Below are 22,630 nucleotides of genomic sequence, written 5' to 3' on the forward strand. Positions count from 1 at the left end.
TGGAAGGGACTTGGAGGTCTCCTGCTATACCAGTGGGTCTCAACCTTCCTAATGCCGTGACCCTTTAATACAGTTCCTCATGTTGTGGTGACCCCCAACCATAAGATTATTTTATGTTTTCCGTATTATTATTTTTTGAAAATATGTTTTCCAATGGTCTTAGGCGACCCCTGTGAAAGGGTTGTTTGACCCCCAAAGGGGTCCCGACCCACAGGTTGAGAACCACTGCCCTATACCATTTCACACAAATGGCTGTCCAGTCTCTTCTTGAAAGCCTCCGGTGTTGGGAGTATCCATAACTTCTGGAGCCATCCCACTGGTTAATTGTTCTCTTAGGAAATTTCTCCTAAGTTCTAGGCTGCTTTTCTCCTTGGTTAGTTTCCACCATTTCTTGTCTTGCTTCTGATGCTTTGGAAAATAGGCTGACCGAAGCCCCTCAAATATTGGAACACTACTGTCACACACACATTTCTCTAGACTATCCATACCCAATTCCTGCAACCATCCTTCATATCTTTTCGTTTCCAGGCTGATGTATTTATAGAGATTTTTGCCTCATCCTGTATGTCATTGTCTTCTGTTATGCCACAACATGTTAAATCCTCTGCTCCAAACATCATGTTATTTCTTTCTAAGCTTTCACTTTTAAGGCTGTCGGGGAATATGACTTTGCAGGAATTCTTCTTGGAACTGATTGTGTTTATTCCCAAATAATCTCCAGTCTTGCTCAGTTCCTGGCAACTTCAGGGCATATCTGTTGTTTCGTTGACTCAGCACCTTCCTTAACCTTCTCAGAATCAGCCAAAGGCAGGCAAGGTTTTGGACATATTATGTATTAATACAGAATATAAATATTCCCAGCCATTACTTGCCACAGCAGAAGCGATCCATTTGGAGTTTCCATAATCGTGCCACAAGGCTCAAGTCACAAGCGAGCTCAGCACCTTGTGCAAACGCATCTCCTCACAATCAGGAAATCGTGAGTTCGATCCTAGGTAGAGGCAGATGTAGGTGTTCGGCCAGGGGATTGGATTAGATGGCCTGCAAGGTCCCTTCCAACTCTGTTAATCTGCCACTCCTAAGAGGTTATTTGCACCACCTTCGGCAGCTTGAAAAATGTGCGGACTTCAATTCCCAGAATTCCCCGGGCTGCATGAAAAAAGCACAAGAAACGCCCATCCCCCAAGCTCCCTCCCCACCCCAGGCTTCGTCCGCCCATTCTTAGTCCGCTCCGCTCCGCCTCCTTTGGATAGTCCGATAAGGCGCATGCGTCAACCCTTGCTCGAGGCACACGGGAGAGATGAAAAAAGGGAAACGCTGCGAAAGCTTTTAACTTCCGGGTCAAGGACGCCCGTCTGCGTGAGGGGGAGGAGCCGCCGCCGCCGCCGCCGCTCAGGGTGCAGCGGGTGGGCGGTAGTCTGACAGATGGAGCGGGACTTGCTTCGCCAGGCACTGGGCTTCCACGGGCCGCCGCTGCTCTCCCTGCTCCACGCCGAACAGCAGGACAATCCCGACTTCGGCGGCCTGCTCCCCCCGGGCGGGGCCGGCCTGGAATCGCTGTCGTCAGCTAGGTGAGGCAAAGTCTGCGGCCCCGCCCTCTCCGTGTGGAAGGAGGAGGCGGGGCTTCGCCGGAGGGGCGTGTCCTTTAGAGCGTGGGCGAGGCCTGCTTAAGAGACGAGTCAGTTCTGCTCTTTGCGGCGGGTTTGTGTGTGGCAATTGTCGTTCTTCTCAGCCTTGGAGCCCGAGGGTGCCTCTGACCATATGCAGAGTGTAACGTCTGTTGGCAGCTGTGCCTCGCCTTTTATGGACGGGCAGGACTGGCAAGTGACTCTTCTTCCCAGGTAACATCTCCTTATTATCCCAAAGGTGCTTTTATCTCCCCAACCCCTTTTTTTTCCCAGGAAGCAACTGGACTTTCTTGTTTTTTTTCCTTTTGAAGACGTTTCTCTTCTCGTCCAAGAAGCTTCTTCAGCCCTGCAGAACAGTGGGGAATGGCAGGATTTATATTCTTTGCAGATAGTTGGTCGCTTGCATCGTTTTGGAGGGTCATTGAGGCCATTTGGAGGTTAGTCTGTGTCCTCAATGCTTCATCAACCCTCTAAGACAGGGGCCGGAAACTTTTTGGACCTCGGGGACTACTAAATTCATAATTTTAAATCCTGCGCTAATATGAATTTTTCTTAAAGATAAATCATATTTAGTGCAAAATAAAAAAATGTATGTTTTTCTGAGGACCACCAAAATTTTCTCGCGGGCCACCGGTTGATGACCACTGCTCTAAGAACTGGTCCAAGGACGAAACCTCCCAAGGGCTTCAAGGACCCTCTAAAAGGATGCAAATGACCAGCTGTCTGCAAGGAGTACGAATCCTTCCATTCCCCACCACCCAGTCAGAGCTGAAGAAGCTTCTTGGATGAGAAGCAAAACATCTTAAAAAGGAAAACACAAGAAAGTCCAGTTGCCTCCTGGAAAAAAGCCCCTTTGGGACAGCCCTGACCTGAATGACTGAGAATCTCTACAGACTTTTAGCTGTACAATTTGGGATGAACAACCTTTGAACGGTGTGGGAGTAGGAATGGATTTCCAGAGGAAAAATAGCAGAGTACAGGAACCAGGAGCCACTTACTCAGGTGACACCCAAGGACACAGATAAACCTCCAAGTTCTTCAATGATCCTCTAAAAAGGAGCAAATGACCAGTTGTTTGCAAGGAGTAAAAATCCTCCCCTCCCCCACCACCTTGTCAGAGCTGAAAAAGCTTGGAGGAGAAGGAAGCGTCTTCAAAAGAAAAAAACAAGGAAGTTCAATTACTTCCTGAAAAAAAAAAGAATAAAAGCACCTTTGGGATAACAATGACCTGGATGACTGAAAATCTCTACAGACATCCCATTGTTATGTGTTTTTAAGCTTGCTCCACCGAACCTGCTTTCAAACAATCTGCTGAGAACTGGCAATGCTTTCCATTTTTCCCCTTTGCTTCATTTCTTAATTGTAGCGATGTCATGGCTAAAATCCAGGACCCTGAATATATGTTAGGGTCCTGGATAAGTCAAGAGTCCTCGACTTATGACTGCAATTGAGCCCAGAATTTCTGTCCTTAAATGAGTTTTGTCCCACTTTACGACCTTTCTTGCCACCATTATGAAATGATTCACTGCAAGGGGTTAAGTTGGTCACACGGTCATTAAGTGAATCTGGCTTCCACTGTTAACTTTGCCGGAAGGTTGCAAAGTGGGATCGCGTGACTCCAGCGCATTGCAACCGTCATAAATATGAGCCAGTTGCCAAGCGTTCTGAATTTTGATCGTGTGACCATGGGGATGCTACAATGGTCATGAGTGTGAAAAATGTCAGTCACTTTTTTCCTCTGCCGTTGTAACTTCAGACAGTCACTAAGCAAACGGTTACAAGTCAAGGATTACTTGTAATAAATTCCTTACTTTTTTTTTCTGGAAATGTACCACTGAAAACGGCATAATCGTCTCTCCTTATTCATTGAGATGATTTGGTTTGTAATATTGCAAATTAAATTCTTAATTTTCTCTGGAGATGCCATAGTTAAAAGCCAGGATTCTCTATGTATGTAAAAATATACATAAAATTTCCTATTTTTCCCCTCTAGATATTTACCACTTGAAACAAAATATGATTGCCTCTCCTTCTTGAGATGGGTGGCTTTGTAAAACACCTTAAATGTTAGTAGATATTCATTGTCTAAACCATATTAAGAAATTTGATTAAAACTAATTCTAAATATAGACGGTAAGTATTGCAATGTACAGATCTAGGTTTTATGGTGCCAAACAAAAGCATATGTTTTGTGAAATTCTGAATGCCTGACTAGGGGTTCTTATGCAGATAGCTGGATATGACAGTGTATTTTGAGGGCAAAAATGCTTCAGAGCAAAATAAGTTGATTTATAATTATGAAGAAACAACTATTTCTTATCTACAAGAAGCAGCATAACAATAATTTTCAATAGGCTATACTTGGTTTAATGGTTATGTTTTGGTTATCAAATAAATTACCAGGTCCTTGTTCAAGAAACCATGTTTTTAATGGATGTTAATCTGTTTTCTTCTGTTTCAGAAAAGAAAGAGGGATTGAAAATATTGAGATTCAACAATTCATTTCAAAAAAAGCTGATCTTCTTTTTTCTCAATCTTGGAAAACAAACGTGACAATAGTAAAAGATGGAAATGAAGAGAATGAAAGTAAGGGAATGACGTTGTATGATGGCTGGACGTATTTATAAATGTGCATCTTAGAATCAGTGCTTGGAATTAGAGATGTAAAGCTTTAAAAAAATAAACGTTGGAGCATTTCATTAGACAGCTAAAAAAGAAAACACCCAGAGGATGCTTGCTTTTAATTTTGATTTTTAATCAAAAAATTAGTGACCCACTTTTTTAAGAAGAAAAATTTAAAAATTGCTCTGTATAGTATGCACCCGTGTACATATTATATGGATATGTGAATTTAAAGAAAAATATAAACAGTTTTAGCTTCATATTCAATGTTGGGTGTAATTTAAATCAAATCACAACAAAATTGTTAGCTATGACTAATAAATGATTACCAGGTTTGATAAATGTTTTTATTATAATATTTTTTAAAATCTTAAAAATGTTGGGTTTCTTTTTCGTTGAGAACAACTTCTAAAACTTTTGAGTATCACTGATTCAATAAAAAATATCAATGTTTGAATGATTTGCAGAAAATGACAGTTTACAGGAAATGAATCAATTGAATTGATATATATATACACCTTAGGAAGTATAGATAGTAGACCGATAGAATTCCGTACAAAATCGTGGTTTTGTAATATACAAGCTCTTTATAATGGTTTTGGCTATTTTTTTTATATATACAGGTATTCCTTGTTTAGCGACTACAATTGGGACTGGCAATTTGGTTCCTAACAAAGCAGTCACTAAGTGAAATGACAACTATGCTTAAGAGCTTCACCTTTCTTTTGCTTTACAAACCTGCTAAGTTCGTAAATGCGAAGAATGGTTGTAAAGTAACTTTTTCATCACTCTCATAAATTCAAATGGTTGCTAAATGAGGACTATCTGTACATCTGTCTACCTTCCCTACTACCTGCCTGCCTATCATTGTAAATTATTCAATTCCCCTTTGGAATTGAATGGCGTATAATTTGCATAAATAAATAAGTTAGTGGATGATTTCCCCCACCAATTTCTTCAAATTAGAAAAAAAAAATTTTTTTCAAGTATAACTTTTGCCTGTTTATTTGGGTATTAGCCCCCGGTCATTGTTATGTATACTAACTTTGCTTGTAACTTCTCCAGTGCCACTTATAAGGAATACAGTTTAGATTCTGCGATAGGAGTGGAATATTTTTAGATTGAAAAGTATTTTGTGCTTTGAAAATAGAATTGTTCATCTTTGAGATATTGTCAGTTCCACTGTGTTCTTATCGAGTAATTAGAATAATTTTTAAAAAAGGAAAGGTAAGAATTTGGCTAGATTAACTCAGAAGTCTATCTGCTTCCATAGGGAGTTGGTAGATTAGAGATGTAAAGCTTTAAAAAGATAAACGTCTTTATGAAAGTCAGAAGCAGATCTATTTCAGCAATATGTATTATTTGTTAGATGTGTATTTGTCCTCCCCAGCAGATTTTCAAGATGATTGGGTAATACTCTTTCAATGTTTTTATGTAATGATACATTTCGTAGTTTCAAAGCATGCCTGTTCAAAAGTGAACCCATTTAATTCCATAGGATTGGATTCCAATGGGATTGCAAGCAATTTGCGTGCATGACTTTTACCATTTAAACTATTTGGCAATCCCTGCAGTGTTTCGGTATTTAAAACTTGTTGTTTTTTTTAATTTGAATCTACCAAAGATTGTTATGCTATTATCCCACCATTGGAGCAGTTTATGGAAATCCCCAGCGCAGAGAGGCGAGAGCTCTTTTTCCGGGATATTGAACGTGGCGACATAGTAATTGGAAGGATTAGTTCTATTCGCGAATTTGGCTTCTTCATGGTGCTGTTCTGCCTGCGAAGTGGCGTTGTGCGAGAGATAGCAGATTTAGAAATCACGGTAAGTCAGAGATGTTGTGTTCTAACCCATCTCCCCAAACATGAGAAACCCTCTGAAGGGAACTCAAAGTTTCCTTCATTAGGAGCACCAGCAGCCCTGGATAAAAGTTTCTCTATCACCGCAGGCTAACAAGAGCGTTCGGCCGAGAGATGAATAGTTGTCTGCCACATCTATTCATCTCTGCCCCCTGCCTTTTATCCCCAGAGCTAGGTTAGGGCTTCACTAGCAGCGGTGGCTCTTCCATCCCAAGGACCGGCCCATGGATTTCCACTGCTCTCCTCTCCTCTGTCTTCTGCGCATCCACATGTCAGGCACTGGACCCAGCTGTTCTTTCTCTTCCTAATCTGCTGCTTCTGTTGACTCTCGATCTGAGGGCTGACAGACGGCCCAGGTCCACCTCTGTCTCTCTCTCTCTGCCAGGTCTATTCCCTCTTCCCCCTTGGAGCTCTCAGGTTGCCTTTATGCTGACCCTGACTCCCACACCACCACCTCCTCTGATTCAACTGTTAGAGGGTCCAGCGGCCGACAGGCCACAACACATTAATATGAAAGGAGATGTCGCTTTCTGAAGGGTTTCTCTTTTGGCCTCATGCAGCTGAATTGGCTGAGTTGATCCAAGGAAATTAAGGAAGCTCTTGATTCAGAATCAGCTTTATCAGCAAAAATGACCTTTCTTATACTCAAGGATTACATTACAGTTGCGAAAGTCTTGAATCCAACTGTGAACTTTGGTTGCATTTCTGATCAAGTGGGACTCAGACAGTAATCCATATGGGACGCAACCAGGGCATGAGTAACTGAGAATAGGAGCTTCCTGATCAGGAAAGGGTGCAATTATTGAACTCAAAATTGCACAAAATATACATTAGACTTAATATAAAACATACAACTAGACCCAAAGATAGACCCCCCGCCCCTCTGCTAAATAGCTAACTTTCATACCACTATCTTATGCCTAAATATAATATAGTATAATAAAATATAATAATATAATATAATATAACCCATGAAGTAGGGTTGTATTGTTATTATCCTTCTCATCTTCTATTGGTATCTTATGATTTATCACTTGTTTGTATCTTATGATTTATGATTGTATCATACAATTTATGATCTATGAGTTATCACTTTGTTTGTACACTGAGAGTTCATGCACAAATTCCTTGCATATCCAATCACACATGGCCAATAAAGAATATATTCCTATACATTAGACTTGGTAAGAATAAATCAGCTGAACTGCCTGTTGATTTAGTCCTTATCAGACTGGATTTGCATTAACATTGTTGCCTGCCCTATGTAGAATAGTATAGGAGTTTTATATGGAACTAGCTGGATACTCATGCTTCGCGACAAAACTATGTGATCGGGATATGTAGGAGAAATTTGGTTCACAACCAGTTGGCTCTGGTGATCAGTGATTGAAACACATGAGGGAATATTGCTCCTACCTTGAGTCCAGAAGCAGTTCCATAGGTGGAAGGCGTAGACATTTTGGTGAGATACCGAAGTTTAATACTGTAAGGAGCCCCAGGCCGTTCTTGAGTGAAGGAGTGGAACTTCTGCCAGTTTGAACTGAGGTAACGGAATGTGAGGGAACTGGCAGTTGGAACAGAGTTCTTTTCAGGCGGGGAGGGGGAGTAGAACTCCGTAGCATCAGAGCGTGTTAATTACTGTATAAGAAATACTAATGGTCATTTCCGAAAATCCTTTCTTAGTGAGCACCTAGAAGTCAAGAGGAACATACCTGCCAAATTTCAAGTTTGTAGGCTTTACGGTTCTGGAGATTTCATGATGAGTGAGTGGTACTTGGCTTTTATATAGAGAGATTTAAATGGTGATTATTATACAGGATAGGAATGACATTCTCCCAAGTTATCCACTCAAACTTTGGAATTAAAAATCCAGCTTTTAAAACTATAGAAGGTAAATTACCCTTGTATAGATGTCCTGCAAATCTTCAGTTATTTCTTTGTGAAATGGGACTGAATACGTCTACCCCTAATTATTTGGAATTACATGTTTTCTATTTTAGGCGCTTTGTCCATTAAGAGATGTGCCTTCGCAAAGCAGCCATGGGGATCCCTTATCATATTATCAAAATGGTGACCTTATCCAAGGCAAGTGTACATCATCACTTTTAGATTTGGCCCTAAGTATATTTTGCGTTGTTTTCTGCTGTTTTAAGTCTGATCTTTTTTTCCTCTTGTTTTTAATAGCTGCAATCAAGGATATTGATCGCTACCATGAAAAGCTCAGTGTATCGTTGCACAAGTCTGCTTTATCTCCCAGTTTAGCAAATACCAAATTAGGAGTCATCAGCTCTGAAGATTTGCCTGTGCATTACAGGTAGGAATATAGGTATACACAATGACTCAATGGCTAAGACCCTGAGCTTGTCGATCAGAACTGTCGGCAATTCAACAGTTCGAATCCCTAGCGTTGCATAATGGAGTGAGCTCCCGTTACTTGTCCCAGCTTCTGCCAACCTAGCAGTTCAAAAGCATGTAAAAATGCAAGTAGAAAAATAGGGGCCACCTTTGGTGGGAAGGTAACAGCATTCTGTATGCCTTCAGTGTTTAGTTATGCCGGCCACATGACCACGGAGACGTCTTCGGACAGCGTTGGCTCTTCAGTTTAGAAACGGAGATGAGCGCCCCCCCCTAGAGTCAGGAACAACTATCACATAGTGCGAGGGGAACTTTTACCTTTATATTTGTTTGTATGATTTAAAGAAACCCTTCCACTTCCTTCACCTATGGCCACAATTGAATCCCAAATTTCTGTTGCCGTCATAAACATGAACCAATCGCCAAGCATCCGAATTTTGGTCACATCACCATGGAGATGCTGCTATAGTCATAAGTGTGAAAAATGGTCATAAGTCCCTTTTTCAGTGCCATTGTAACTTTGAACAGTCACAAAAATGAACTTAAAACTTTATAGTTGAAAACAGAAAATACAGTACTTTAATTGACAATATGAGATGCAATTTCTCTCCCTCTGTGTGTGTCTCTCTCTCCCTCCCTCTCCCCACCCCCATATGGGATTATCTGAGACGTTGATAATGATTATTTTGTAGTACTATTAAAGAAGTATTTATGTGTTTTTGTCATGGTTCCGAGTAATGCTCCCAATTAGTTTAAGACTCTGAGGCTGTTGCTTTTTCAAAGATCTTGTTTATTGGGTACATTGTATCAGCACGTTCAAAAGTCAAGGCAACTCTGATTCTTCTTTCTCTTTTAGTTCTTTCGTGAGCCTATCCATCTCTGCACATTCCAATTTTTTTTTATTACGTTTTCTTCTCTTGGTGTATAATTATTTTTCCAGTTTTGAACGAGTGTGTAATTCTTGCTGCCGTGATTATATGTAGAATTAAGTATCTAATATTTTTTTCATAATTTCCTTTTATAATTCCTAACAAAAATAATTCAGATTTTAGTGCAATTTGATGTTTATTAATCTCTTCTAGCCCATCTTTCATTTTTTCCCAATACTTTTTCGCAGATGTGCACATCCACCACATATGGTAGTAGGTTCCATGTTGTTGGTTGCATTTCAAACAGATAGGTGAACACTCCGGGAACATTTTCGCAATTCTCCCTTGTGGAAGGTGCCATCTGTAGAACATCTTGTACATGTTTTCTCTATATGTCGTTGCCATCGTTAATTTGTAATATTTTTCCCATTTTTTTCCCATTCTGCCAATTCTATACTATACCCAAAATTTATCGCCCATTTTATCATCGTTTCTTTCACATTTTCTTCTTCCATTTTGAATTTTAATAAATAGTGATATATTTTTTAATCAATTTTTGTTCGATTCCCTGTAGAATTGTATCCAGCTCTTGCGGCTCCTTATAGAACCCCTCCCTTTCCCTGTCTTTTTTATACCCAAGTCAAGGCAACTCTGAATAATTCCCATACTTTGGCATAATTAAAAGATAGATAATGGGCACCACCACCTTGTGTCCCAGATCATGTTAGCCAACCAAGCAGGTGATGAGCCTTTTAGTACTTCCCTCTTGCCATTGCTAGGATATGCTGGGTCAGCTTCAGCGCTCACCCGCCTTATCAGTGTTACATCTGGCACTTTGAAAGGAAACATCCTACATTCCATAGATTTCCCTCCCCCTAAGCATCGCAACTGAGAAACGAACCAAGGAGCTTTTTATGGTTTCAGTTGGAGTCGTTTTCGATTGTTGACAATTTTCATATGATAAATGGAGCCGAGGTGGTGCAGTGGTTAGGGTGCAGTACTGCAGGCCACTTCAGCTGACTGTTATCTGCAGTTCAGCGGTTCAAATCTCACCGGCTCAAGGTTGTCTCAGCCTTCCATCCTTCCGAGGTGGGTGAAATGAGGACCCAGACTGTGGGGGCGATATGCTGACTCTGTAAACCGCTTAGAGAGGGCTGAAAGCCCTATGAAGCGGTATATAAGTCTAACTGCTATTGCTATTGCTAAATGTTTGGTATGTGGAGGAACATTGCAGAATTTCCTGAAGGGGGTCAGTGAGCAGAAGAGTTTGGGACCTCCACGATCTTAAGAGGGGTGAACTTTATTACAAATCTTTTCGTGGTGTTTCTTCTTACGTTGGTAATGCAAGATGGAACAGAGATAATATTGTTTTTAGCTCGGTTCACAATTGTCTTTTTGTTTGCTTTTCAGGAGGAGTATCGACGTAGCCAGTAGTTTGGAAACGTATGAAAAAGTTTTGCATAATTCTCTGGGCTTTGCCAATCCTGCTGTAGTGGAGTTCCTAGGAAGCAAATTAGGACTAGATGAATCCAGCCCTCCCTCTTTAATGAGAGGACTACAAAGGTATATAACAGCATCTCAACCGAAAAGTAATTCCTTCAATGATGAGTTGGTTAAAAATGACATTTCCATCATTTGCAAAAAAAAAAAAAAAACCATATCAGTGTTAATGACTTTAACTATACGACAAGACAAAGCAGATTTTCATACCACCTAAAGTTTGAGCATAATCTAATCAGGTGGAAATGCCAAATGTAAGGGAAATTTGGCTGATAAGCTAACGTTCCTGATTATAGAGTTAGACAACTCCGTAGAACAGTGGCTTGTGTGGTTAGGACAGTTAAAGAAGCATTAATGTATTGTCGTATAGTAAATGTTTGGAGTGGTGTGGTGGCCTAGAGGTGGAGCTCTCACCTCACAATCTGGAGACTGTGAGTTCGATCCTAGGTAGAGGCAACTATTTGTCTCTCTGGGCACAATGAGACTATCTCTGCTGAACAAAACTCTGCATTGGTGACAGGAAGGGCACCTCGTCTGTAAATACTCAGCTCCCTTCAGTTGCCCAGACTCCACCCAGCAAGGGATTATGGGGCCATTAAAAGAAGAAGGTGATATAATAAATGTTTGGGGAATCAAGGAACGTTGTGAAGTTTCCTGAGTGGATCGATGAGCAGAGGTTGGAGATTAGCTAAGTGCTGCTCCCATCCTTCTCTCTGGCTTCTGAAAGAAGCCCCCAACTGGGCATCCGCCCAGCAACCAGCTAATCCTTTCAAGCCAGAAGTGTCTGGGTTGGTGTGTCTTGACACAAATGTGATGCGATGCAAGACAACTCTAGTAGATTCGTTATTTATTTGGACAGGCTATATAAATAGACTGGTCGATTAAACATTTTGGTTCTTTTTTTTCCCCAGCAAAAATTTCAATGAAGAGGATTTTGCTGTTGCGTTGAGGAAAAGACAATCTGCTTCGTGGGCCTTAAAATGGTACACACCACTTTGTTTTCATTAAAGGATAGTTCTAGAAGTCAGAAAAGAATCATTTTCTTTTTTTTTCTTTGTCTTTTGTTTTGTTTTGGGTTTTTTTTTTGAAGTTTTTTATTTTCATACAAGTAACCACACATATACCATTACATCTTAACCAGCACTATTTTGAGTTATCCAATATTATATCAGTTTCTCTTACCATCAATCCACAGCAACTATCATTTGCTCTTCTCCTTTCCATACACCACATTATACCCATCCACTTGCCCCCTCTCTCCTTCTCCCTACCTGCTTTCTTCTCTCTGACATCCCTCTCTTCTCTACTTCCCCTTCCTCTCTCCTTCTCCTCTTTCCACTCCTTCTCTCTCTCTTACTTCTCCTCTCCCTTCTATTTCCCTCTCTCCTATCCCCTCTTTTCTTCCTCTCTGAGCAAACTCCATTTAATATTGATGGTGTTAATAATTACATTTCAATAAACATCTTTCATATTAATAATTTTAACATACATCCTCCTTTTAAAGGTATACATATATAGCAATTCCATTGTTATCCCCCCCACCCCAAAAAGCTTATTTTGGGGGCAAAGTGTGGGCAGGGTTCAGGTTTCCAGCTATCCTCATAATAATATTACATAGTTATTCATCAGTGGTGGGTTACGACCGATACGCCCTGGTATGGGTGTACCGGTGCCTGCCGGGAACACCAGGTACCGTTCCGGTACAGTGCTCCGGAGGTCCCGCCTGCGCGCCTGACCTGTATTTGAGCTGTTCGGGGCTTGCGTGCACGGACTGTACGGTGCCTGTGTGACGCTCCGCCGAGCAGCTGGAGCATCACGGAGGCGTGGCAGGCGGTAAGTATCCATGCGTGCGCTGCGCACGTTCATGTGGTGGCCCCCCGGCCCCATTGCACTGTACCGGTTGCACTGGAATCCGGAACCCACCACTGTTATACATCATTACATGCCCCAAATCAATTCTTATAGTCTCAGTTATTTTTTCTCATTAAGAGTATATTTGAACTTGAAAAAGAACCATTTTCTTCCAGGCCAATAAACTCTCTGAATTTTGGAAGCGGATAATACTTTTTGTCATTCAGCCATATTAAAGGTTTATGTGATGCTAAGGGTGGTGTTACAGGTAGTCCTTGACTTACAGTCATTCGTTTAGCGACGATGGCACTGGAAAAAAGTGACCTGTGACTGTTTTTCTCACAAACATTGCAAGCATCCCTGTGGCCACTTGGTCAAAATTAGGATTCTTAGCAGCTGACTCATTTATGATGACTACAATGCCTAGTTGGGGATCACCTTTTGCAACCTTCTGACGAGCAAAGTCAACGGGGAAGCCAGATTCACTTAACAACTGTGGCAAGAAAGGTTGCAAAAATGGGGCCAAACTCACTTAACTGTCTTGTTTAGCAATGGAAATTTTGGGCTCAATTGTGGTCTTAAGTCAAAGACTACCTGTACTTTATTAGCAGTAACGTATTGTTCAGTCTTCCGACTGCAGGCTAAGGATAAACAATACGTTTTAATTCCTCAAAAGATCCTTCTTATGTCTTACTGAATTTGGGGTTTAGAATAGTTTTGGGAGGAGGAGAAACTGCAAGTCTGATAGAGAAAAGCAGTAGTGAAATCAAGGATTGGCATTTGTTTTTATGCCGTGGTTAACTCGCGTTCTTCATAGAGGTATTCGTTGCTTTATTGAAATCTTAATTCAACTAATTTTATTTTTAGTGTAAAACTTGGTGTTGATTATTTTAAAGAGGGCCGCCATGTTGATGCCATGAATGAATACAACAAGGCATTGGAAATAGATGCCCAAAATGTTGAAGCCTTAGTAGCCCGTGGAGCACTGTAAGTATTTGCTTTGTGTCTGCAACCCAATAATGTCACCGAGCGTGTGAAAAATAAATATACTTACAGGGTTTTTTTTTCTTTTTCTTCTAGCTATGCAACAAAGGGAAGCTTGAATAAAGCAATTGAGGATTTTCAAATTGCTTTAGAGCAGTGCCCCACACACAGAAACGCTAGAAAATACCTTTGTCAAACGCTTGTTGAACGAGGAGGCCAGTAAGTGTTGCCTTGTGTTTCTTTATAGGTTCCCCAACCTGTGCATTTTACGTTTCTTTCCCTCGTCTATATTTTTATGCCTGGTTAAAGATAAAGAACAACTTTGGTAGACCTGTGCGTGTGGTTAATTCAACAGCACAGCTTGATGTGAAATCATCTGTTCACCTCCCCACTTATATCTGCTTGCTCTGTTTACCACCATCTGTTTTAGGCTTCAAAATAAAAGCAGCTTTCTGATTAGCAAGCCAGTTAAGCGTGGGCTGGTTTGCATGGCAATGAAGTGGATAATAGAGGTGGCTGAAAACTTGTGCTCATCGGTGTTTCCCTATCAAAATTTCATTAAGTGAATGCCAAAAGAGCCTGGATTCTGATGTTGTGGCCCGCAAGTGGGTAGTGAAGCTGGCAGCAGATTTGGACAGTGGGGAGGTTGGGGAGGAACATGGGCCATGGGTCAAAGTCTGGGGAAAGCTCTGATGAGGGCTCTGTTGGAGGGAGAGAGGGGGGCAGAGCCATATGCCAGCTACTAGCTGCCTTCAGAGTCAGACATCAGTGAGGCAGATGAACAGCTGGAGCCTGTTTCCAGTGTGCGCATGTGCAGAGCTGCCAGACAAATGGAATAGCTAAAGAAAGGGGTCGACTTGGGAGTAAGGTGGATGATGAATGGCCCTCCCAGAGGAAATAAAAGGAGCGAAAGGGGAGTGGATTTTGCAGGAGACAATTAGTTTGCTTAATTGGTTTGTGACTCTCCGAGACTCCTTGCCAAATTTTGCAGATATCAGCTTGTCAGCTCTCCAAGCCAGATAAGGACTGTGACTGTAAATCCTCCCTTGAAAGACTTTGCTGGATGTGAATGAGCCGAATTCACTGTCAATTAATAAAAGAGGTTTTTGTTGAGACAAGGAGTTTGCTTCATGCTCTTGGGCAGCCTAGGTCAGAACTGTACCTTCTAATGATCACTGGATTGCTGAAAGTCAGGGGCCACCTGTATTTGTGTTCATCAACTACTATTCCAAATTCATTTTCACAAGCAATATTACCAAATGAGTGTAAAGGTATCTCAGCTGTCAGTAACTCGCCAGGAAAAAGATTTGGGGTTAAGAAGGTAGATAAGAGAATAAAGATCTGTTCGGCATCCGTGAAGCATCCACATTCCATTCAGGTAAATCATTTCATTAAGAAAGGAACTTAAACAATGCTTAGCAATGGAAAGCCTGGTCCCAATTGTGGTCATAAGCCGAGGACTAGCTGAACAGCTGTTGTTTTTTTTAAGGGAGTTTGCAAATTTAAAACAGAACAGCCACAAGCCTTCCGCATTACAGGAGTAGATCCGTCCTATTCCATTTTGTCCATGTCAAGGTCTGAATTGTGTCCTAAGTCCCCAACCGAAGAGAGGTTGAGTCAGGTTAAGAGAAGAGCGTTCTTAAAAATGTATTAAGCATAAAGCACTTCAGGTTCATGCGTGCTTAAAATCATTTGTCAGGTTGGAAGAGGAAGATAAATTGTTGAACGCCGAGAGTTACTACAAGAAGGCTTTAAACATAGATGAAAGCTTTCAAGAAGCTGAAGAGGCCTTGTTGAAGCTTCGTCAACAGATACAGGTGATTCTTTACTTTCTGTTAGTTGACTAAAGTAAATAGCCAATGTCAGACTCAAGAAGCAAATTATGCGTTGGTCTTTTTTTTTCCCGCTCTGCCAAAGCTAGCACATATGGCCATGGTTAGAGACACCTGATGGGGAACAGGCAAGTGGAATACACATAGGCTAGATTAAAATAGAAAATTTTTAGAAAATGAAAAAATCAGATTATTTTAATTTAAATTGGATATTTTTTTAATTTTTATCAAATCTATTTTAATAAAATGCTTTTATTAGATAGTTTTCTATTTAAGATACATTAATAATGGGATCTTGGAGTCCTCGTGAACAACCATTTAAATAGGAGCCAGCAATGTGCAGCAGCTGTCAAAAAAGCCAACACAGTTCTAGGCTGCATAAACAGGGGGGGGGGGGGGGGGGGGAGAATCAAGATCACGTGAAGTGTTAATACCACTTTATAAGGCCTTGTTAGGGCCACACTTGGAATACTGCATTCAGTTTTGGTCGCCACAATGTAGAAAAGATGTGGAGACTCTAGAAAAAGTGCAGAGAAGAGCAACAAAGATGATTAAGGGACTGGAGACTAAAACATATGAGGAAAGGTTGCAGGAACTGGGTATGTCTAGTTTTAATTTAAAGAAGGACTAGGGGTGACGATAGCAGTGTTCCAATAGCTCAGGGGTTGCCACAAAGAAGAGGGAGTCAAACTATTCTCCAAAGCACTTGAGGGCAGAACAAAAAACAATGGGTGGAAACTAAACAAGGAGAGAAGCAACTTAGAACTGAGGAGAAATTTCCTGACAGTTAGAAAAATTAATCAGGGGAACAGAAGTTGCCTCCAGAATGCTCTAACACTGGAAGTCTTTAAGAAGATGCTGGATAGCCATTTGTCTGAAATGGTGTAGGGTTTCCTGCCTAGGCAGGGGGTTGGACTAGAAGACCTCCAAGGTCCCTTCCAACTCTGCTATTGTATTGTATTATATAATTTGGTTTATTCAGCATGAAATGGAGCTTACCGTGTTTCCCTGAAAATAAGACAGGGTCTTGTTATTTTTAAGGTGCAGGAAGCAGCGAGCGTGGTCACCTCATGGCTGCTGCTGTGTTGCAATATTTTCGGGGAGGGCTTATTTTAGCACATGCACTCAAAAGCCCGAATGGGCTTATTATCCAGGGAGGTCTTATTTTTAGGGAAACAGGGTAGTTATGAAGCATGAGGCTGCATATTCTGAATATTTACATTTTTGGTAAACTCATTCAATGAATCCAAGCTCTGCGAGCTAAATAGGAAACTTTCATTTTCTTTGCAAATAATAATATTAAAGATTCTAACTACCAGCAAGAATGAGTCCCTACATTTAAAGAGCACCTGTCATCTCAGATCCATCATGGCAGCACCTGTTAGCAGGCATCCACTCACCTGCTGCCCGCCACATCCCTCACCTTGTTGTGTCACTGCCGCATCACCAGCTGTCCCCTTAAAGTGAATGGGACTGTTGGCGAGTCAACAGCGGGTCAGAGGATGAGCCGCTGCAGGACAGAGATGACAGCTGCTCTTTACAAATTATTATTTAAATCGAGTTGATTTAAATCAAGCGTTTTTACTAGTGATTTAAATCAACTTGATTTAAATCAAATCCACCCTGAATACATAACACGGAAGCATTTTAATCATGGCCATAATACCATGGTATCTCGTTTCCAAGTGCTTATTTTCGGGGGTAAAAAGAAAATAAGACCCTGTCTTATTTTCTTTTTACCCTTGAAATAAGCACTTGGCCTTATTTTTGGGGAGGTCTTATTATTTTTGAGGTGCAGGAGGCAGTGAGCGTGGTCACCTCATGGCTGCTGCTGTGTTACAAGGGCTTATTTTTGGGGGAGGGCTTATTTTAGCGCATGCGCTCAAAAATCCCAATTGGGCTTATTATCTGGGGAGGTCTTATTTTCAGGAAACGGTATGGTTTATAAAGATTTGTGACCTACGCAATTAATCTTTGGCACACCTTCAAAATTTATTAACCAGAATTTTGTAGGTCAGAGTTTCTTTTTCTTTTTTTAATTATTATAATTTCTATTGGGAAGAGGCCGAGGGTCACTCTGCATGGGCCTGTCCGCAACGTTTTATTTTTCTGTGAGGTCAAGAGAGGTACACGTGAGAAGTGCAAGAGATTGATGTCTTTTTATCCATAAACTTTCCCATTTAATGTGACAGCGAAAAGTAACGGGTGAATGGAAGTGTTTGGATTTTTTTTATTTAAAAAAGGAATAAAAGGCCCACTTTTGCTCTGCTTTCCTTGGTGGGGGTCCGCTAGTTAGAACGCCCTTCTGAACACGCACGTACAAAGCCTTGGCGGGGTGTTCTCCTGTAATACTGATGATACCTTTCTCTCCAATGCATTTTCCTCCGAACTGCAACTGTTGCTGCTGTGTCTGGCCTCTGTGGTGCTGCTCGTCACCAACAACCCTGTGGAATATGATTCCGCGTGTAAACTGTGCATCAAACTGGGCTGTGATACCGTTGCCAAATGGTTTGTATTCATACATGGCCCTTTTCAATTCTGTTTTGATGGGAATCACATTTTACGTATCAATTCAATAATGGCACATTCCTTATTAATTTCTGTTCGGTTGATTATTCTTTGTGACCAACTATTTTGCTGGTTGCCGTATTAACCTTCCATTCATACTTCCCGGATTGCTAATGTTGGGTTATGGGACACCAAATAACCTGTACTTTTTTTTTTTCTTCTCCTTGCCTTTTAAAATTTGGGCTACAAACTACAACATGAACCGTAATACTATGGTCATTCATACCTATCGCTTAACCATCCTTCGTAATTATTTTTTTTTTCCTTTAATATTTCTTTCTCTTTTTTTATATACACATGGTTCCTTTGGAATCTCTGTCAATTTTGTATGTTGCGGGTTGGGATGGGACTCATTTGTTACAACTTGTTAACACCATATTTTTGATGTTGGGATTTAAAAAAGAAATCTCTGGAAATTAGAGAGAAACAAGCTGCAAAAGAAGAGAGGCAGAAAGAAAAGAAAGTAGAAACAAGTGCAGAAAAACTGCGTAAACTCTTAAAAGAAGAAAAAAGGTAACCTGTTTTAATCTATCTAGTGTCTCGTACCTATCTGTGTCCATACAGCTTTTCTTACATAAGCTAGAGAGCAATCTGATGCTGTAAGTATAACAATTCACTGTTAATGCTGTTTTTTTGTTTTGTAATGTGATTTATTTTCCTCAAATGTTTTTTTTTTAAATTTATAAAGAAGGTTCTGCAAGCAATTTAATTTACAATGACAGAGTAGTTCTAAAGCAGTGTTTTTCAAACTTGGCAACATTTAAGACATGTGGATTTCAACTCAGATATAATATCAGAATTAATTTCTTCTCTTTCTGTATTATACGCATGAGAGTATAATTACTTGCACTGAAGAGCAGAATGGGACAATTTGCTGCAGCCAACTCACCATGGCCAACTCAACTGTGGACAACTCACTGCAGGACAATTTAACAATTCTACTTCATACTTTCAAATAAATAAAAAAGTATTTTAATTTTTGCCATTCACATCTCATTCTTTCCCTACCTTTGCATCCGTTCTTTAATTATTCTATTCCACCATTTATTTGATATTAGTGTAACTCTTGTCCCGCGGCAAGTTGTCCTGTGGCGAGTTGGCCGTGGAAAGTTGGCCATGGCAAATTCTCATAGACCTCTGAAGAGCCATGGTAGCACAGTGGCTAGAATGCAGTACTGCAGGCTACTTCTGCTGACTGCCGGCGGCCAGCAGTTCAATCCCAACCAGCTCAAGGTTGATTCAGCCTTCCAACCTTCCAAGTTCGGTAAAATGAGGACTCAAGATTGTTGGGGGGTGATATGCTGACCCTGTAAACCGCTTACAGAGGGCTGTAAAGCACTGTGAAGCAGTATATAGCAATAGCACTTAGACTTATATACCACTTTACAGAGTCAGCATATCACCCCCAACAATCTGAATCCTCATATTACCTATCTCGGAAGGATGGAAGGATGAGTTAACCTTGAGCTGATTAGGATTGAACTGCTGGCAGTCAGCAGAAGTAGCCTGCAGTACTGCATTCTAACCACTGTGCCATGATGACTCTTATAAGTTGTTATTGTTATTGTACTGAAGTTTTAGGCTATCATGAAAATTGTTGGGTTGCACACTGGCTAATGTACAGATAACATCCATACTAGGCATGTCTAGTATGTACATATGTATGTATATGCAACATTACAGTGTGGTTCTGGTCTCCGATAGGAAATGTTGATTTTACATTAGATTCTGGGTAGCAGTAAAAATATGAAATCTGTGGTATCCTTGGTGCTCTCTGAGCTTGGTTATTTAATTGCAGATGTTTCATTACCTGACTAGATAGCATCTTTAGTACTGGTGAGTTTGTGGTTTGCTCCCTATTTATATATAGTAGCTTGCCTTGCCATTGTTGAAGGTGTGGTTTCTTCTTTGCTGTTCGTTAATTAGGATATTGTGTTCTGCTTGTCTGCTGTTAATCCTTGCTTATCTAGGTATTGGCTGCTGGAAGGAATCTGTTCTCGCTTTTTTTTTTGTTTTACTCTTAGTTTTTGTGTTTTGAATGATGTCTAAATATGGTTTATTTCTATATGTATGTTGATAATTGATTTGTCTGAATGCTAAACTTCCAGAATTCAATAGCACTTTTGAATTAAGCTTGGTCTAGAATGCTCACAGTAGCAGGGCAAGCAATTGTCTATAAACAGGGAGCAAACCCCACACTCAATAGCACTGATGATGTTACCTAGTGGGATACTGAAACGTCTGCAAGCGAGCCCAGAGTGCACCAAGGACTTCACAGTTCAACCCTGAGCTATGTGTATTCTCTTCTACATGAAGTCTAGCGGTAGCAGTTGAGTTTTCAGGTATGCCTGCCTGAAAACTTTTAAAACTAACCTGTATACTCATTTAGTTGAGAGAAACCCAGAATTTTGCCCTTCTAGTCAAACTATCCTCGTATTTTTCCTATTGATACCCAAACTTTTGTTAGCTCAGCAGCTGAAGCTTTCACACATCCCCGTTGTGAAATTTAACCGCAGTGCCTCATGATTAATTAAAACTTTTAGGTTGAAGAAGAAAAGAAAAAAGTCAACTTCCTCTTCCTCCTGTGATTCTTCATCAGATGAGTCTTCTTCCTCTTCCTCCTCCTCCTCCTCCTCTTCCTCCTCCTCTTCTGATAACGAAAAGCATAAGAAAAGGAGTCGGAACCGGTCTGAATCCTCCTGCAGCTCTAAAAAACACACCTCTAGGATGTTTTCCCACCCGAGCAGGAAAGAGGACAGCTATTCTCCTCCTGCCAATACCTCTGCTTCTTTCCTTAACCAAAAACACGAAGTGGAAAAATTGTTAGAGAGGCAAGACAGGCTAGCCAATCCAAAACCCGAGGTAAGAGACAGAGAAGGGGATTGCACATTTTTAAAGATGTATGCCGAAGATGACCTCTGTGGAGGTAAGTTTGAAGATTCTAGGGATTCTCGCCATCACTCCAAGACTTGGGCAAATAGTAGCAAGATTGAAAGGCAGAGTAGATCAGACCGAGCTTCGTCCAATAGGAGGGATAGCACAGGCTCCTACTACAGACAATCTGATGACCGAAATAAGGCAAGTGATTCAGGAAGGCTGGAAAAAGAACTGGGCAGGAGGGAGGGCTATCACAAGTTCAGCCCAAGCCACGCCAAGTACTCCACTTCCCCCACGGGGTCGGATTACTCGTCCAAATCTGCCGAACATTACAAGCAGTATACCAGCCGATGGATGAATGAACCTAGTAGGTACAATGCGGATGGTAGAGCTGAGGCGACCCGGGGTAAACGTGAGAAAGAATCCAAGAACAGGGAAAGGGAAGCTCCAAGGGTCAAAGGAGGAGATGAGGAAGCTATGCTGAACGGTAAAGAACCATTAGGCAGTGGTGCTAAAAAACAGCTGCCTCAGAACTTACTCAATATATTTAATCAGATTGCTGAATTTGAAAGAGAAAAAGGAAGCAAGCTGAAAAATTAGTGAGTTGAAACATTAAAGTCAGGTGCGGGAAAGCATCTGCTTTTAATCACTTGGCAAGTCTGTACGCTTTCAAGTTTTTTTTTTTTTATTTAAATTTGTTTGTTAGGTATTGATTTAAACTGGGGGTTGTCCAACCTTGGCAAGTTTTAAGACTTGTGGGCTCCCAGAATTCCTCAGCCAGCATAACTGCCTGGGGAATTCTGGGAGTTGAAGTCCACAAATCTCAGTGGTGGTTGATAAATATGCAAGAGTTGTATTTTTTTTTCCAATTGAATTTCTTATGCTGTTAGGGTATTAAGGTACGGTGGCACGCCTGGCTGAACAACGTTTAAGGCTGCCACCTGTGCTACCTGGCATCAAAATTGCACTTTAAAACATTTCCCCCCCACAAGGTGCAGATGACTGTTACTTTGTACTGTTAATAATATAACCATGTATTGATAAAATAAATTAATTGAAAATATTTTAATGTGTATCATCAATGTATATAGTCTGTATTACTATTAAATTTTTTTCAAAAAATATTACTGCTTCCCAAATTTTAATTCAGAACTTGCAAAAATAAGGGGACGTGGTAATGGCAGTTATGCCCGGGGTAAGCCTCTGCTAACGCTAAAGGCCAAAGGGTGTGTGTGTGTGTGTGTGTGTGTGTGTGTGTGTGTGGTTTCTTCCTATACATCTCATGTTTTCCTAACTATTCACTGATAGAACAAAAGAGACAAGGAGTCAAGTTGGCTTGGGTATGAAGAACCTCTCAAATGCCATGTGGAGTTACTAAGGAGGACAGTTGGAAGATTTTGGATAATAAGCAATACTGGAGGATTGGCTGAGAGAGGGAATACAGTAGGGTGACCCAGATATATTCAACACATAAATGCTACAGGGAACTGATCTGCCTAGATATGAAGCTTGAGCATGGCTTTAAATGACTGTGCTCTGCAATAGGCCCAGCAACTTTTAGTAAGTGTTAATAGTAATTTAATTCATTGTGCTTTTAGAACAGAGCTATCAAACTTCTGGCCCATGGGCCAGATGCATCATGCACTGGCCACGTCCACACACTATTTGGCAAAGGGGGGGGGAAT

General features: G+C 40.9%; 1 protein-coding gene across 1 annotated transcript; it reads left to right on the plus strand.

Moving 5' to 3' along the window:
* The first annotated feature begins 1,343 nt into the window (after positions 1–1,343).
* On the plus strand, positions 1,344–22,069 carry TTC14 (tetratricopeptide repeat domain 14). Its single transcript, XM_032225329.1, has 12 exons — positions 1,344–1,571; positions 4,090–4,214; positions 5,875–6,074; positions 8,110–8,194; positions 8,294–8,423; positions 10,744–10,896; positions 11,745–11,816; positions 13,552–13,671; positions 13,765–13,887; positions 15,368–15,485; positions 18,472–18,581; positions 20,612–22,069. The coding sequence occupies exons 1-12, from the start codon at positions 1,426–1,428 to the stop codon at positions 21,543–21,545; spliced, it is 2,316 nt and encodes a 771-aa protein (XP_032081220.1). The 5' UTR covers positions 1,344–1,425; the 3' UTR covers positions 21,546–22,069.
* Positions 22,070–22,630: the final 561 nt, after the last annotated feature.

Source organism: Thamnophis elegans, chromosome 10 (genome assembly GCF_009769535.1).
Source record: "Thamnophis elegans isolate rThaEle1 chromosome 10, rThaEle1.pri, whole genome shotgun sequence".
NCBI classification, from domain to species: Eukaryota; Metazoa; Chordata; class Lepidosauria; order Squamata; family Colubridae; genus Thamnophis; species Thamnophis elegans.

Coding starts and splice junctions, on each gene's coding strand:
- TTC14 (XM_032225329.1), top strand. CDS start 1,426: ATGGAGCGGGACTTGCTTCGCCAGGCACTGGGCTTCCACGGGCCGCCG. Junction 8,195..8,293: donor AAATGGTGACCTTATCCAAG/GCAAGTGTACAT, acceptor TGTTTTTAATAG/CTGCAATCAAGGATATTGAT. Junction 13,672..13,764: donor TTAGTAGCCCGTGGAGCACT/GTAAGTATTTGC, acceptor TTTTTCTTCTAG/CTATGCAACAAAGGGAAGCT.